General features: G+C 42.7%; 2 protein-coding genes across 2 annotated transcripts; one reads left to right on the top strand and one right to left on the bottom strand.

Annotated features, from left to right (window-relative positions):
• Positions 1-3,046: 3,046 nt before the first annotated feature.
• LOC147866328 (GDSL esterase/lipase At4g10955-like) lies at positions 3,047-4,668 on the bottom strand. Its single transcript, XM_087316693.1, has 2 exons — positions 4,456-4,668; positions 3,047-4,337 (listed from the first exon to the last, which is right to left on the bottom strand). Exons 1-2 carry the CDS (start codon positions 4,527-4,529, stop codon positions 3,323-3,325), a joined length of 1,089 nt encoding a protein of 362 aa, XP_087172819.1. The 5' UTR covers positions 4,530-4,668; the 3' UTR covers positions 3,047-3,322.
• Positions 4,669-10,241: 5,573 nt separating this feature from the next.
• Positions 10,242-11,885, top strand: LOC147866327 (GDSL esterase/lipase At4g10955-like). The gene is made up of 2 exons (XM_087317496.1): positions 10,242-10,368; positions 10,478-11,885. The coding sequence occupies exons 1-2, from the start codon at positions 10,295-10,297 to the stop codon at positions 11,613-11,615; spliced, it is 1,212 nt and encodes a 403-aa protein (XP_087173622.1). The 5' UTR covers positions 10,242-10,294; the 3' UTR covers positions 11,616-11,885.
• Positions 11,886-16,233: the final 4,348 nt, after the last annotated feature.

The raw sequence follows: 16,233 nt of genomic DNA, 5'->3' as shown, positions 1-16,233 counted from the left end.
CAATACTGACACAGAGAAGGAGTTAGTACTAAAAGATGAGGACTAGTACTAAGAGAGGTGTAGAACTCTCGAGAGAAGGGAATAGAGAGAGAGAGAGAGAATGTGCCCAGATGGATGTAGCGGAGTTTGTAAGGTTGCCCAATGGAGACCAGGTCGTCATGGGTTCAACCCCTACATTCCACAGTGGCATCTAGTGAATTAAGAGATATATATGAAGTATATAATAGAGAGAAGTGAAAAGAATTGGGTTTCGAACCCAAGACGTAGTGCTTCTAGTGTTAAGAACTTACCACTAGGGTAAGCTAATTATGATAAATAAATAAAAGAGAGAGAGAGAGAGAGAGAGAGAACCATGATAACAAAAGATATATATTATGTTAAGAGAATATACAATAGTAGCTAGGAGGCTTAAGACTGGCCTTGAACCGATTTGGTTCGAAATAATGCCTTGTGCCTCCTTTTATAGTGTTCTCAGGAGTACGGATCAAGCAAGTGTCACGGTCGGACCAAGGACGTGGATCGATGAGTCAGAAATTAAATAATATATTTTTGCCAAGTAAGAAAATAGTGTAGTTAGTTACGACAATTTTGTCGCAGTCCTTGTCAAACATGGCAAACATAAATCTTGAATAGAGACTCTCGGATCACCTATAAAAAGGGACTGAGAGCATTTTAATCCTCTCGTTCTATTTTGAAATAATATAAGTTAGTAGTTAGAGTATATCTCAATCGACTGTGTTCTTACTATTCTGTATTGTTATCTGTGTCGAACTCTAATTATGTGTCTACTAAATAATTATATTAAGGCAAGTAGTTGATCATGGTTACTTAGTAAGCAGTTCCGATTACCGACTAGTAGTTCTATTCATTTCTCACCACAATCATCTTGATAGAACATTAAGAGTCCAACGTTCGACATATTGTGTCTGTCGGTTATAGTATTCAACTATCGGCAGATCAATAACATTGCTGCTAAAATATCTTTTCTTGAGTTGCTTTGATAGGGTTACTAAATCAAGTTGAAGAATAGGCGTAGGTTAGCCTTTTCCTACACTTTCTACTTTAATTATTCTCTGGAGCCAATAATTATAGCTTTAAATGAGGAACCTTTCTTCAGAAGGGCAAGTGTAAATATGAAAATTGTACCATTATAAACAAGTATAGTAACCAAATAATACATTACATGGTAAACCATAATGTGAAAGCTATGCAAAATGTTATATAAGAGAGATTTTAAGCATTCTTGCCAACTATTGCCAAGTACTCAATTAAATTCAAGATCCGTGACTCTATCTTGTTATGATACTATAATGGTGTGGTCATAAGCTTTGTAATCATGGAAATCCAAATACTGAGTAATGATTTATATTCATGACATGTTTCTAATATGAGTTCATGTTGCCGACAATCCGGCATGCACCTTCATTCCCCATCCAAAACATCCTCGTGATCTTCGGCTCTGTAGGATGCTAAGCACTTCCGGTCGAGGGTCAGATGGAACGATGCTCCGGGAGTCAACCACCCATGTCGTCTCGTCGCTAACACGATGTAGCTCGCTCTCCTCGATGATGAGCAGTAGTTCTTCCTCGCTCGTTGCGATTGCCGACATTCCTTTCCGATCCGAACTTCTCCAGTCCGGGCCCTTCTTTGAGTCGGCATTGTCAGTTCCTTTCTCCTTACGCGAGTGTATGGCAATTCTTCTGGAAGTGCCCCGACTTTCCGCAATAAAAGCAAGTGGGCCTTCCCCTTGACTTCGACCGCGTCCCTAATTTGTCCTGGTTCTGGGGATGCCGATTCCAGCCTCTTCCCCGGTTATGATCGTCTTCCGTGACCAAGGCCTTCGGATCGGTTCTAGACTCCTGGTCCTTCTGGTGAGCGTCTTCATCCGGCAAGCTTGATTTTGCCCTTGCTAGGGATAGATGTTTTCCTTCTGGCCCAACGTTGCCCAAAGTGACAACTAGCATCTCCCAACTATTCAGGAGGGAACCGAGCAGTAGCAACGCGAGTACGTCGTTGGCTATCAGTATTTCCAATGAGATTGTTTGATTTATTAGCCTCGGGAAGGCATTCATGTGCTCCGCCATACTGGAGCCGTCTTGTTATCGGAGTCTCACTAATTTCCGAAATACTGAGACCCGATTCACAACATTTTTGCTCTCCAGCATGGTACAGTTTTTTTCCTAGAGCACATGAGTCTTACTCTCTTCATTAAAGTTGTTGTACACGCTCATGTCGATGAAGCATCGAATGTATCCCATCGTCTTCATATGCATCACCTCCTAGTTCGCAACATCTATTTTATCTGGTCTTTTATCTCCAAACTATACTGACAACTAGAGATCTTTGACCACCAACATGTCCCGCATCTTCGACTTGCACACTAAGCTGGTGAGCTTGAACATCCCGCCGAATGGATCTTCCATGCTCTGATACCAATTTGATAAAAAATAGAGGAGTGCTCGGCTACAACCGAGTCCCAATCACATAGGGGAAGAAACAAAAACCATAAATAAGATGACACAGAATGTTAACGTGGAAACCTTAACCGGGAAAAATCGCAGGAGCTCTCAAACCTCCGAACAAATTCACTGTAGAGGAGAGGTACAATAATGTGAATCTCAAAGGCAACGACCGCGAACTCTACCTTCTGCCAACCGACGGTTACAACAGAAAAGCTTTCTGTCTCTCTCTCTCTCTCTCTCTCTCTCTCATTGTCTCTTTCTCTACAACAAGAATGATAATAGCAACACCAGGACACACTACCCATTTGCCCTAATTATATTTATACTCATAACTTACAGGCTATTTACAAATGTGGCCTCAACAACCCATAAGAAACATATTCATAAATCTGTCTCTCTTTGGATTCATACCGGACCCACCCAAACCACTTCTAGACCACTCCAATCCGGCTCGTTCTTCTCCGGCTTCTCCGGATCCATTAATGATCAACAATATGTATGATCGGACATGCCTTCATGGCCATTAGGGCGCAACGATATGGCATGGTGAATTTGAAAGGCCCTACTTACTCTTCTGATGAGCATGTACATAATTTTGACACCATATACTATAATTGATGGAAGTTTTGTGGAAACAAAAAGAGTGACTATATTCGGTCAAGATCCCTTCTAATACAAGCCATACACACACAATTCCAAATACAATTACCCTTCTAATACAACCAAAAGACAACCGTGTACTATAATTGAGGGAAGTTTTGTGGAAACCCCCTCCTAATGCAACAATTAGCAGAAGCATAGCAAGTAAGCTGTCCGTGAATGTAGACCACCTACTACTAATAATGCTCAACGGCATCCGCTCAGTCGCCCCGATGGGCTTCAACCTCCTCCACATTGGAAGGCTGGATGTTACACCACTGCAGCAATCTGTGAGGCTCTCGGAGTTCCTGCTGGGAGGAAGAGGAGGAGCACTCGTGGTGGTGCCTGCGTATCACGAGCTTCGCACGGGGGATGAGGTGATGTGGCCTTGAATCCACACCAAGTATAGACAGAAGGCTCTGGCGTATGGAATATGGCATGCTGTGGAGCCGACGGAGTTGGGGCGGCACATACTGCGCAGCTCGGAAGAATGTGATGTACGCAGAGCAAATGGGATCGTGCGTGTTCACGTACAGGCTGGGCCGCCACGGGCTCAGCGACTCAAACCGTTTCCTCTCTTCTTCCACTACCTCTGCCTCTTGCGTCATGGAGCTCAATGTCCGAGCGGCGAGCTCGTGTAAGAACTCCACTGTACCAACAACCCATGTCGGAGGCTTCAGCATCGATATCGATCCTAATGGCCTCTCGTTTCGTAGGGTCGGGTGTGGTGGATTGAAGAGATGCGCTTCTATTAGCTTTCCCTTCTCTGCCATGGCACGCCCTACCAGCAATCCTATGGCCGCCCCTTTCGAGTGACCCGTCACACACACTCTCTCCCATCCCACCTCTTTCACCGCTCTTTTCACCGCATTAAGCCCCTTCATGAACCGCGGGTCAGATTCTAGCCGTCCCAAATATATCATAAGATTCGCCTCCCAATCTGCCTTTCGCATCATTGTGCCACGGAATGCAATCACGATAGTCGCCGGGCCGGTGGGAGCCTGGCCGAGCTTGCTACGGTAAACCGCCCCAAAGATAGTCAGACTACCGGTTTTGGACTGATGGTCAAGAATCTCCACGAGATCGTATTGGAAATGTGTCCACCATATGGCAGTATCAGCGTGCACCTTAGATGGAAATAACAGTCGACCTCTGTGCTTTCGGTCTTCTTCGAGCCTGTAGACGCCTGTGACCAAGCACGCCATCGCCGCATGTCGGTGAGGATTTTTCTTATCCCTAATTATGAAAACGGAATGAAACATCAGTAAACATGTGTGAAGCTAGTGAATATTAACAATACAATCACAATCATTTGATTAATTATGAGCTAATAATGTATTAATCACCAACGGACCAAATCTGAGGGTTTTTATAATCAGTGGTGTTGATGTCCTTCAGCTTCTCAAAGCCTTTCCTACCCTTTCCCATGACCGAAGTTTTTAGGTGCGGAAACACAAATTGGATGGTTAAAATTGCAGGTATAGTAATCCTTTGACCCCTCAGTAATCACTGAGGACCTTGTCAGCATTCACAAATAAGACTGCTAATTAGATTGCATATCCTTAATCACTCTATGGCTACGAAGTCCAAGCCTTTATAGACAGATAGCAGAAGTAATGCCATTGAATATTGTATGACTATGTCAAAGGGGCATTCAAGTGGCGACTCAACTTGGCCCAACTGATTAGTTCAAGTTGACCCAAGTAGCAGTTCGTGAAGTCTAGTCCAGCAAAGTAAAGTCATTGTATGACCATGTCAAACTAGCATTAAAGTGAGGCTCAACTTGGCCCAACCAAACGATTTGTCATGCCTTTCAAAGGTCAACGTTAAAATGTATGTTTCCAATTGTCAACCATTTAGGATCTCAACTTTCGAAAGGTAGGTCTCCACATGTGACATATTTTGCATGGTAAGGAAACATTCTCACCTCCTCTTCCTCGTGAAAATTTCAGAAAGAGTTTTCTTATGAACCCCATATACGCAAACACCACAACAATAGACTCCCATCTCGTGTTCCTATGGTCGGTGAACCTTTGTCACCTACTACACATTCTGGTCATGTATTTATGTTTGCCATGCCCACCGTGAGTGCTCAAACATGCACACACCCCTCCCTAATAGAATCGTGGTACCTTTTTCTCCCCTTATCTATCGAACATTCGATTGTTTGATCACCTCAAGTCTATATCATAGCCTTGTCACAAGATTTTGCTATGGTATAGTCTCATTTATTTGTACTATAATGACACCATTTGGCTAATTATGATTACAGAAAAAAACTTGAAGATCTATGTGTGCAATGAGCTTACCTATTCCATTAAATGTCCTTTCTATTGGGCCAAACTATGGAGTGTGATGTGTTGTTCTAAGCATTAGAGCATGCTGACTATCTAGTCTTGACCCATTCTTCTAGATTTTTTAAAGATTGCATTAAGACAATTGCATTGTTTTCAACCTTTGCGTTTTTGAAAATTGATAAACGAGTCAACGCTCTCCATGCATGGACATAGGAGACTTGTGGTTGACGACGTCAACTGAGTGCAACTTGCTGCTGGAAGATGTCTGACACGTTCCGAAGGTTCGGTTGAACCTAATATCAGCCGGTCGGTTAGATGATGAAGGCTACACGGGTAGCATCCGGAACAGAGTCATGAAGTTCAGCAAAGGGAGGCTGATTGTGGCTCGAGCCCGAAATATCAACACCTTGTACCTGATGCATGCCCCGATATACCGGGAAGAATTGAACGTGGTATCCAACATTGCCGGTGTGTTGTGGCACAAGATGTTGGGTCACATGAGGCAGAAAAGGATGCATCGACTTGCCGAAGATAACCTCATACCAGAGGTGAAAGACGTGCAGCTTGAGAGGTGCACCGACAGTTTGGTCGGAAAGCAGAACGAAACCTCTTTCCGGTCGAGACCACCAACAAGACGGAGAGAACCACTAGAGCTTGTGCATACCGATGTATGCCAAGTGGACACGAAGTCACATGCCAGATCACAATACTTCGTGACATTCATAGATGACCACAGCCGGAAACTATGGGTCTCACCGCTGAAGACGAAGGACTAGGTATTATCCGTCTTCAAGAAATTCCACGCAAGAGTGGAAAGGGAAACCAACCAGAAGCTAAAGGCGGTTCGAGTGGACAATGGACACGAATACCGAGGGCAATTCGAGGAGTACTACCGGTCGAAGGGAATACAACTCGAATATACCATGCCGAAGACACCGGAGTTGAACGGGTCGGCTAAAACGGTGAATTGGACTTTTAAAATGGAGAGAGTCCGGATCATCCTGGCACATGCTAAGTTGTCCAAGATTTTTTGGGCTGAGGCGTTGACGACGGCGACCTACACGATAAATCAATCACCCTGAGCACCCTTCGACAGAGACACATCACAGAGAGTATGGACCGGTAAAGACGTGTCTTACCAGCATCTGAAGGAGTTCGGTTGTATAAAAGTGTATAAAAGTGCTCTCTAAGCACATGGTTAGTACACAGAAATTGAGAGTATTCTTTTGAATTGAGTTTATGTTCTGTTCTCTCTCTCTCTGTGTCTGTCTCTCATGCGTACGCGTACTCTCTGTGTGTTGAGTTTTCCTTTCATCTTCTGTTGCTATCCGACTGAGCTAGTTTGTCAAACTTTTCTGCATGTTTACTTGGACAATCCCAAACAATTCACAATCACACCATCGATTTTGGTGAGCTGTTTAAAAATATAGCCTTAGAATGTTTTGAAGCGCAAGCATACTAAATTCTCAATGGACAATGCATTAATGTTTGCCCCATATGAACACGAACCTTAAGATCCTTGTTACTTATCTAAGGAGGCTTGATAGTTTATTGTCCTATTTTTCACATGCAACGTTTTTCATTTCTATAGATCGACGTCCCACCACATTTTACTTTAGCTCGTGTGTTGAGCGAACAAGCTCAACCGAATCAATACATCTTCTTGACTGATGAAGGTGAACCAGAGTGCTATGATGAAGCCATTGTCAACGAGCATAGAGAGAAATGGTTGAGCGTGATGCAAGATGAGATGGACTCCTTGCACAAAACTACACCTATGACCTAGTAGAATTACCAAAAGCTAAGAGAGCACTCAGGAACAAATGGTTCTATAAGGTGAAGACTGGAGAAGTCGACAACGCACCTAGTTATAAAGCCCGCATAGTGGTGAAGGGGTTCGAACAGAAAACGGGTGTCAACTTTGACGACATATTCACACCAGCCGTGAAGATGACAAACGTTCTGAGCATAGCCGCCAGCATGGACTTGGAGATCAAACAGTTGGATGTCAAGACAACATTCTTGCACGGGGAGCTGGATGAAGAGATCTACATGCAGCAGCCCGAAGGCTTTGTGGAGAAAGGGAAAGAGAACCTTGTGTGTCAACTGAAGAAAAGCTTGTATGGCCTGAAACAAGCTCCACGCCAATGGTACAAGAAGTTTGAATCTTTCACCTTGTACTCAAGCCAATCCATGTCAGGGTACGTGATGACCTATGTAGGGGGAGCAGTATCGTGGCAGTCACGACTGCAGAAGTCTGTGGCCTTGTCGACCACAAAGGCAGAGTACATGGCAAGCGGTAGAGGCCGGCAAAGAGTTGATTTGGATGAGAAATGTTCTCAACGAGTTGGGGATGAAGCAAAGGGATTTCTTGCTTCCTTGTGATAGCCAAAGTGCCATACACCTAGCCAAGAACATTGCGTATCACTCCCAGACCAAGCATATATAGAGAAGGCATCACTAGTTGCAGGAGAAAGTCGAAAAAGGAGAGTTTATCCTCATGAAGAACCATACTGACAACAATGGATCTGACATGCTTACAAAGAACCTACCGATGGACTTGTCGACCACAAAGGCAGAGTACATGGCAAGCGGTAGAGGCCGACAAAGAGCTGATTTGGATGAGAAATTTTCTCAGTGAGTTGGGGATGAAGCAAAGGGAGTTCTTGCTTCATTGTGACAACCAAAGTGCCATACACCTAGCCAAGAACATTGTGTATCACTCCCAAACCAAGCATATATAGAGAAGGCATCACTAGTTGCAGGAGAAAGTCGAAAAAGGAGAGTTTATCCTCGTGAAGAACCATACTGACAACAATGGATCTGACATGCTTACAAAGAACCTACCGATGGACTTGTCGACCACAAAGGCAGAGTACATGGCAAGCGGTAGAGGCCGACAAAGAGCTGATTTGGATGAGAAATTTTCTCAGTGAGTTGGGGATGAAGCAAAGGGAGTTCTTGCTTCATTGTGACAACCAAAGTGCCATACACCTAGCCAAGAACATTGTGTATCACTCCCAAACCAAGCATATATAGAGAAGGTATCACTAGTTGCAGGAGAAAGTTGAAAAAGGAGAGTTTATCCTCGTGAAGATCCATACTGACAACAATGGATCCGGCATTCTTACAAAGAACCTACCGATGGACAGACTTAGAGCCTTTCAACAGAGGACGGGACTAACGGACTCCCTCCCACAAGAGTGAAGGGGGAATTTGTTAGGAATATTTCCCTCCAGTGGGAGGATTCCACTACCCAAATAGAGACGACAGTCGAGGACAGGGATTAGCCGACTAGTCAGGCCAAGTGTTGACAGTCGACTGATTAATAAGACTATTATTATTATTAGATAACAATAATGGCCATGATTGTAAATAGCCCATATTGTGTATGAATATAAATACACCTAGGGCAAAAGTAGTGTGTGTGCCTCTATTGCGTAAGTGAGCATAGAACAGTAGTGTGTAAAAAAGTGAGAGTGAGAAATAGAGCGGCACCATAGCTAAGTGAGTGTGGACATCAAGGGCCCTGTGCGACTGATACACTCAGTTTTAGAGTGTTGTATTGTGTGATCTCACCTTGTACTTCTCTCTGTATAGTGTAATCTCTATTCCTCCGTGTGGTTTTTCCCATTTAGGGTTTCCACGTAATTACTATGTACTGTGCATTCGCTGTTTTTCCCGGTTTCCATGCTCATTGTGTATTTCAGAATCGGTTGTCCTCAGAAATCATTGGGATCGAATCCCATCACCAATGGCTAGCCCCAATGATCATCTTCTGCCTATATAAAGAGGATTATCCTTCATTTATATTCAATGTCTCATTCACTACTTTAGCTCTAAGAGCGTGTAGTACTCACTTTCCCATAATTGTTTTTTGGGAGTTGTCTCGACTCAGTCCCGAACTTGTCTAAACTTTTCATTTTTGGTTTGTCCCAAATTGGGATTGTTGTAAGCTTTGTCACTATAATATAATATATAGTGATTTGGTGTCGGGACCTAATAGAATCGTGGTACCTTTTTCTCCCCTTATCTATCGAACATTCGATTGTTTGATCACCTCAAGTCTATATCATAGCCTTGTCACAAGATTTTGCTATGGTATAGTCTCATTTATTTGTACTATAATGACACCATTTGGCTAATTATGATTACAGAAAAAAAGCAAGCTCTCTTCTTCTTTTTCTTCATCTCTTTGTTCTCTCTCTTTTCTCAATAAAAACAGTTAATTAGTAAATGTTTGTGAAAAATAATGTAATGGTGCCAAAATTGAGTGCTGGAGTGAATGGGACATGTTGAATCGCCAATAGGCAAGACGAAGACTCCACGGAGGAAAGAATTTCTAGTTAGTCCAATAAATAAAATTAGGGCGTTAGTGCTCCCATCGAATTTTTGACGTCTCTCTCTCTATCTCTCATTGTATCATGATTCATGGATATCATAAATTTGAGAGAAGCCTACTTTAATCCTCATCTTCTATTGGACACTAATAATATTCCGAGTCGCGACCATTTGTCGTTATCTTGTTGGTCAAAAAGGGGCATCAAAAATTATAATCAATTGCCCTCCAAGTTGAGTCAATTGGGTTGGGCCACTTGAGCATCCATTTTTAATGCTAAATTGGACATGGTCATAATGCTTTCCTTGACTTTCTATATATCTGCCGTATACCATCCCATTCTTACCACGACAAGTAGAAGACATCACAATCGGTTGGGTAGGGCCATGTTGAGCCTCCTCTTCAATGCCACTTTGACATTGTCATACTATATCCAATGACTCTACTAACTCTGACCTCCATATAAACGCTTAGTTCTTCTCTTGTAAGGAGCAGTTATTCATCTCTTGTTTCTGGAACCAAATATTTCAGGTCAGGTCCTCCTCAAAACCTGGGTTATGGGAAACGGTAGGGAAGACTCTCCGAAGCTCAAGAGCATCCTAACAACCGAAATTAGGGATCCTGAAATTTGGTCAGTTGGTGATGAATACATTATTTGGTCAATAATCAGTGGATAGTGATTATTATTTTTCACTACCTTCATACATGTTATTAATGTTTCATTATAATTTCATAATTAGGGAGTGGGAAAATCGTCACCGACAAGTGGCGATGGCGTGCTTGGTCGCAGGCGTGTATGAGCTAGAGAATGACCGAAAACACCGAGGTGGGCAGCTACTTCCATCTGATGTGGACACCCAGACCGCCATGTGGTGGACACATTTCGGTTACGAACTGGAGGAGATGCTTGTAGACAATTCTGAGAACGGTAATCCTACTATTTTTGGGGCGGTTTACAGTAGGAAGCTACGCCATGCTCCAACCGGCACGGTGGCCATCGTGGTCGCATTCCGCGGCACAATGATGCGAACGATAGATTGGGGGGTGAATCTTATGACATATTTGGGAATGTTAGAATTGCACCCACGGTTCAGGGAGGGGCTTCATGTGGTTGAGAGAGCGGTAGAAGAGGTGGGGTGGGAGAGGGTTTGTGTGACGGGTCACTCGAAAGGGGCGGCCATAGGATTGCTGGTAGGGCGTGCCATGGCAGAGAATAGAAAGCTAATAGAAGCGCATCTCTTCAATCCACCAAACCTTACCCTACGAAACGGTAGGCTGTTAGGATGGATACCTGCGCTAGGCCTTCCGGACTGGGCTGCCGGTACAGTGGAGCTCTTACACGAGATCGCCTCTCGGGCATTGACCGCCATCACTCAAAAGGCAGAGGTAGTGGAAGAAGAGAGGAGACGGTTTCAGTTGCTGAGCGCATGGCAGCCGATCCTGTACGTCCACGAGCAAGATCCCATATGCTCCGCCTACATCACTTACTTTGACGCTGCCCGGTTGTGTAGAATCATGAGCATACCACATTCCATACGCCAGAGCATTCTGTCGATGGCTGGTGTAGATTCAAAGCCGCACCATCTCATCCCGTGCGCGAAGCTCGTAATACATAAGCGCGGCATCAAAGAGGCTCGCAATTTGAGGCAGTGGTATGACATCCCTTTGATGCCTCACAATTTGAGGCAGTGGTATGCCATCCACCGTTCTGATACGCAGAAGTTTGACGCCAGTCGGATCCATGTGGATGATGGAGACAACAATGCTAAGCTAATTGTACTAGGTTCCCTCCTCTTTCTGCTACTCTGTGCTATCATAATTGTATTTGGGTGTCTCTCAATGTGTGCGCGCTCACCCGATCGCTCGTGTATTAATTAATTGTACTATAGAAGGGCTTTGCTTCCAGTTAATTGTACGAATTCTTTAGAGTATTGTTGAGCATGACATAATGTTTGATCATGCAATCTAGCTCATTAATGGCCACTAAATGATATAGGATTTTACCCTTTTTAGGTTACATTCAAATTATTCCCAAGTCCATTAACTATATTTACTATCACTTCTAAACATATATGTAGCCTATAGGTTTGAGCAAAAGAGGCCCATGTTTTAGCTTTTTGGCTATGGAACTTCCTCATCTTGAGACAAGATCACTTCACAAGATCCCTTCTTGGAAATCATGGCCATGGAAAGGATTGTGGAATACATGCAGGAAATTATTTAATCCATAGTATGAACCTTAGGTACCATACGTGCATTTGCATTTGCATTCGAGAATGTCTCAATCTTCGAGTATGATAAACACCCTCGAAGTATAATAAATACTATACTTTTGTATTAGGTACTATGAGATTTTAATCTATCTTAAAGTTCACAAGTTCGAGACTTAACTCGGCAAAAACAACCATTACGAAGTATCTTTTGCCTCTTCCATTGCCACTTGCAGATAGAGGCACGGTGCTTATTCGGCACAAGTGATGTACACTTCACAACAACGTTTCAGACATTATACTGCATATGTTGCACGTAACTATAAAACACATTCTTCATCGAATTGGAAAATTGCACACATCAACACATATTAGAGCCCATCCCATTGTCTACCATCTAAATCATTGCTTCCATGTGAGTAAGTAAGTTCACAGTTACTACGACATAAGATGGGAGCTTTGGGGCACATGTGATGAGAGTAGTCGACTTTGCCCTAAACAAGTTCAAGAGTATCACACTACCATATAATGCTTTACCTTTGATCACATTCCACTGTGTTCTCCACTCATCTTCAACCAAAACCACTTCCTAGAATGAATTTCTCTCAAACTCACAATGTTCAATTTGCCCTAAACAAGTTTGGGAGTCAAGGATCATTCTTTAATACAATGCTTTGACTTTTATCCATAGATTGACATATTCGCATTCGTCGGGTTTCCCATTTGAATGCAAACGAATACGAATACGAATGGGCAGTCAAGTATTCGTTTAAACCCCCCTCCCCAAAAAAAAGAATTAAAAAATTAAAAAAATTCCTAGGATAAAAAGAAAGGAACTTAACAATAAATAGGGATAATAAAAGAGGGACTTTGGGGACTTGACAACTCTAAATTTTTATAATAAATGTATAACTTATAAGTATTCGTTTTATTTTTAATAAATAAATAAAATAAAATAAAGGCTCATTAATTTCTCACTTTTTATTTCCTAAAAATTTATGGATATTTTTATCTTAAAATTAAAAATAGTACTTCAAACTAATCATATCTTCAAAGTTCATATTAATTAGTAACTATATTTGTATAATAAATTTAAAAATATTCGTTTTTAAACAATTAATTAAATAATTAAAATAAGTTTCATAAACTCTCTTGACACTATAATCTATTAATGAATAATTGTTTGTTTTGGTGAAATACATTTATTTAAATAAATATATAATTTTTTTATATTTATTTTACAAAACGAATGGTTTTTTAATATTCTTGGGGCCATTTTGTATTCTCGAATATGGAGAATACTGCGCATGGAGAATATCACGAATATCACGCATGTGTCAATCTATGCTTTTATCACATTCTAACTATAATTTCCATATACATCTTCAACTAGACTCAATCCTTGATTTAATTTCTCACAATCACAATGTGCACTCTCAATCCAGGTTGACCGACACAGATCGATCGGAAGATGCAAGGACCCATCTAGCTAGAAGCCGGATGACACTTGGAGAACCGGGCGAATTCGGACAAGAAACCGAACCGACTAATGAAGAAGAAGAATCGGACATCGGGACTGGTCAAGACCCCGAATCGGATTCGAATGAAGAATAGACGGAGGAACCGGTGATGGAAAACCAGGGTCAGACATATTTGGAAGAAGAGCGAATATTGTGGACCTTATGAGTGGGACCCAGAAAGCCTTAAAAAAGCAATGAGGGACACCCAAAACCGCAATTGGTTGAGTGCCATGCAAGATGAAATGGATTCCATGCATGAGAACCATACATACGAATCGATGGAGCTGTCGAAAGGAAAGAGAGCGCTCTGGAACAAGTGGGTGTAGAAGCTGAAACGGGGAAACGACGGGAATCCATCGAGGTACAAAGCCCACATTGTGGTGAAGGGTTTTCAACAAAAAAAGGCAACGGATTTCCACGAGATCTTTGCCTCGGTAGTCAAGATGACATCCATCCGGACTCTGTTGAGCATTGCGGCAAGCATGGACCTCAAGGTCAAGCAGCTAGACGTGAAGACAACGTTCCTGCACGGTGACCTCGAAGAAGAGATCTACATGAAACAACCAGAGGAATTCGTTAAGAAAGGGAAGGAGAACCTAGTTTGCCGGTTGAAGAAGAGCTTATACGGATTGAAGCAAGCTCCCCGGCAATGGTACTAGAAGTTCAACTCCTTCATGACCAATATGGAATACCACAAGAACCAGGCCAATCACTATGTGTTGGAAAAGAATATGTGCGGAAGCTTAAAAGACACAACCGGGTAACAACAGACAGAAGACAAAGAAGATGAGAAAGGTTTAATTGAAAGCTGGATCAACACATCGTATGCGGGAGAGACAGAGAGAGACAGAGAGAGCAGAACACAGAAAACTCTATACCAAAACAATACTCTAAAAATCTATACATAGGATGTGCTTAGAGAGCAGTTTTATACAAGTCCATACGGACTGACAGAAGTACTGACACGTACTTCAATGCTCATCAATGAGCCTCTACACTAACTTCCAAAATATAGTCTTTGCGGAATATCTATCCAAGGGCCTCCCGGTTTATGCAACGCTACGGCCTCTCGTCCTGCACCAAGTAAAACCGTACGCACAAAGGCCGTAACAATGCGTAAGCCGAGAGGCCGTTAGAGCGTTATTCCTCATAAGGAATGATTTTGGGAGTTAGTGTAGGAGGCTCACTAATGAGCATTGGAGTATGTGTCAGTACTTTGATAGTACTTCTGTTTGTCCATAAGGACTTGTATAAAAAGCGCTGATTGAGCGCATCTTGTATAGAGTAATTGAGAGTTATTTTTGAATCTAAGTTTTGTGTGTTCTGCTCACTCTCCCTCTATCATTCTCCGTCTCTCCTGCATACGTTGTATCGTGTTCAAAGCTTTCCATTAAACCTTCTCTTCGTCATCTGTGTTACACGATTGTGTCTATTACGCCTCCACACACGCTATTCTTTTACATGGTATTAGAGCGCGAGGGTTGAAATCCTCCGTGGCCAACAAACAGACAAACATCTGTCAAGAACTGAAGAGAAATAAGAATGGATAGAGGGATGGCTAGCTCGCTTCGTACAAAGAAGTTGGACAGAATCAAAATCAGGATTCTAAAGAAGGCCTTGAACCGAACCTTATCAGTGAAGGATCTGGGCCTTGCGAGGCGGATCCTAGGAATGCATATAATTCGGGACCGTTCGAAGAAAGAGTCGGCTGTCACAGGAGAAGTACGTGACAAAGGTACTTCAAAGGTTCAGCATGTCGGATGCCAAGCTGGTCGGGTTGACACTTCTAGCAAATTGCAAGCTATTCGGAAAACAGAGCCCAAAGAAAAAGGCGGAGAAGTCGGAAATGATGAAGATATTGTATGCATCCGCAGTCGGAAGCCTCATGTATGCAATGATGTGTACACGGACAGATATTGAATATGCAGTCGGAGTGGTTAACCGGTTTATGAGCAATACGGGAAGTGAACATATGGCCGTGGTCAAGTGGATCGTTCGGTACCTAAAAGGCACCTTCAACATGTTCCTCCGGTTCAGATTTGGTAAACCACTATTGGAAGGCTTTACAAATTTGAACATGTCGCCTGATGTAGATACCAGCAAGTCCACGTACGGATACATCATGACATATGTAGGGGGAGCGATATCATGGCAATCAAGACTGTAGAAATCAGTGGCATTGTCAACTACGGAAGTGTAATACATGGCGGTTGTAGAAGCCGGCAAGGAAGTAATATGGATGAAGGACTTCATCGGAGAGTTAGGGATCAAGCAAGAGGAATTCTGGCTCTACCACGACAGTCAAAGTGCCATCCACATTCCAAAGAACGCAGCCTACTATTCTTGGACCAAGCACATCCAGAGGAGATATCACTGGTTTCGGGAGAAGGTAGAAGACCAAGATTTCACTCTGATGAAGATCCACACGGAGGACAATGGGTCGGATATGCTAACTGTAGGCATAAAAGGCCGACTCCCTCCACTTTGTATTCAAGTGTGAACTCGTCCACATAGTAAGGGCTTAGTATATAAGCAATAACCTAACGTTGTAAAGAACAATCTTCTTGATCATGTATCGGATATCCAGTCTCTGAGAGAGAGACAGAGAACATAATAGAGCTTCCATTAAAGCTTCAAATTGTGTATATCTTTGCTTCTCTTTCTGTATTGTTTTCTAAGTACGAACTAAGGCAGATCCTCATACGTTCCCGCATACACTTCCGCTTCAACTAGTATTAGAGCGATCTGCTACTCTGCGACAACAGA

Source organism: Azolla caroliniana, unplaced genomic scaffold (genome assembly GCF_043228905.1).
Source record: "Azolla caroliniana isolate FFs.n. ecotype wild unplaced genomic scaffold, voAzoCaro1.0.p SCAF_3, whole genome shotgun sequence".
Taxonomy (NCBI): Eukaryota; Viridiplantae; Streptophyta; class Polypodiopsida; order Salviniales; family Salviniaceae; genus Azolla; species Azolla caroliniana.
The sequence above is the reverse complement of the archived record's forward strand: the minus strand, read 5'-3'. Positions and strand labels throughout refer to the sequence as shown.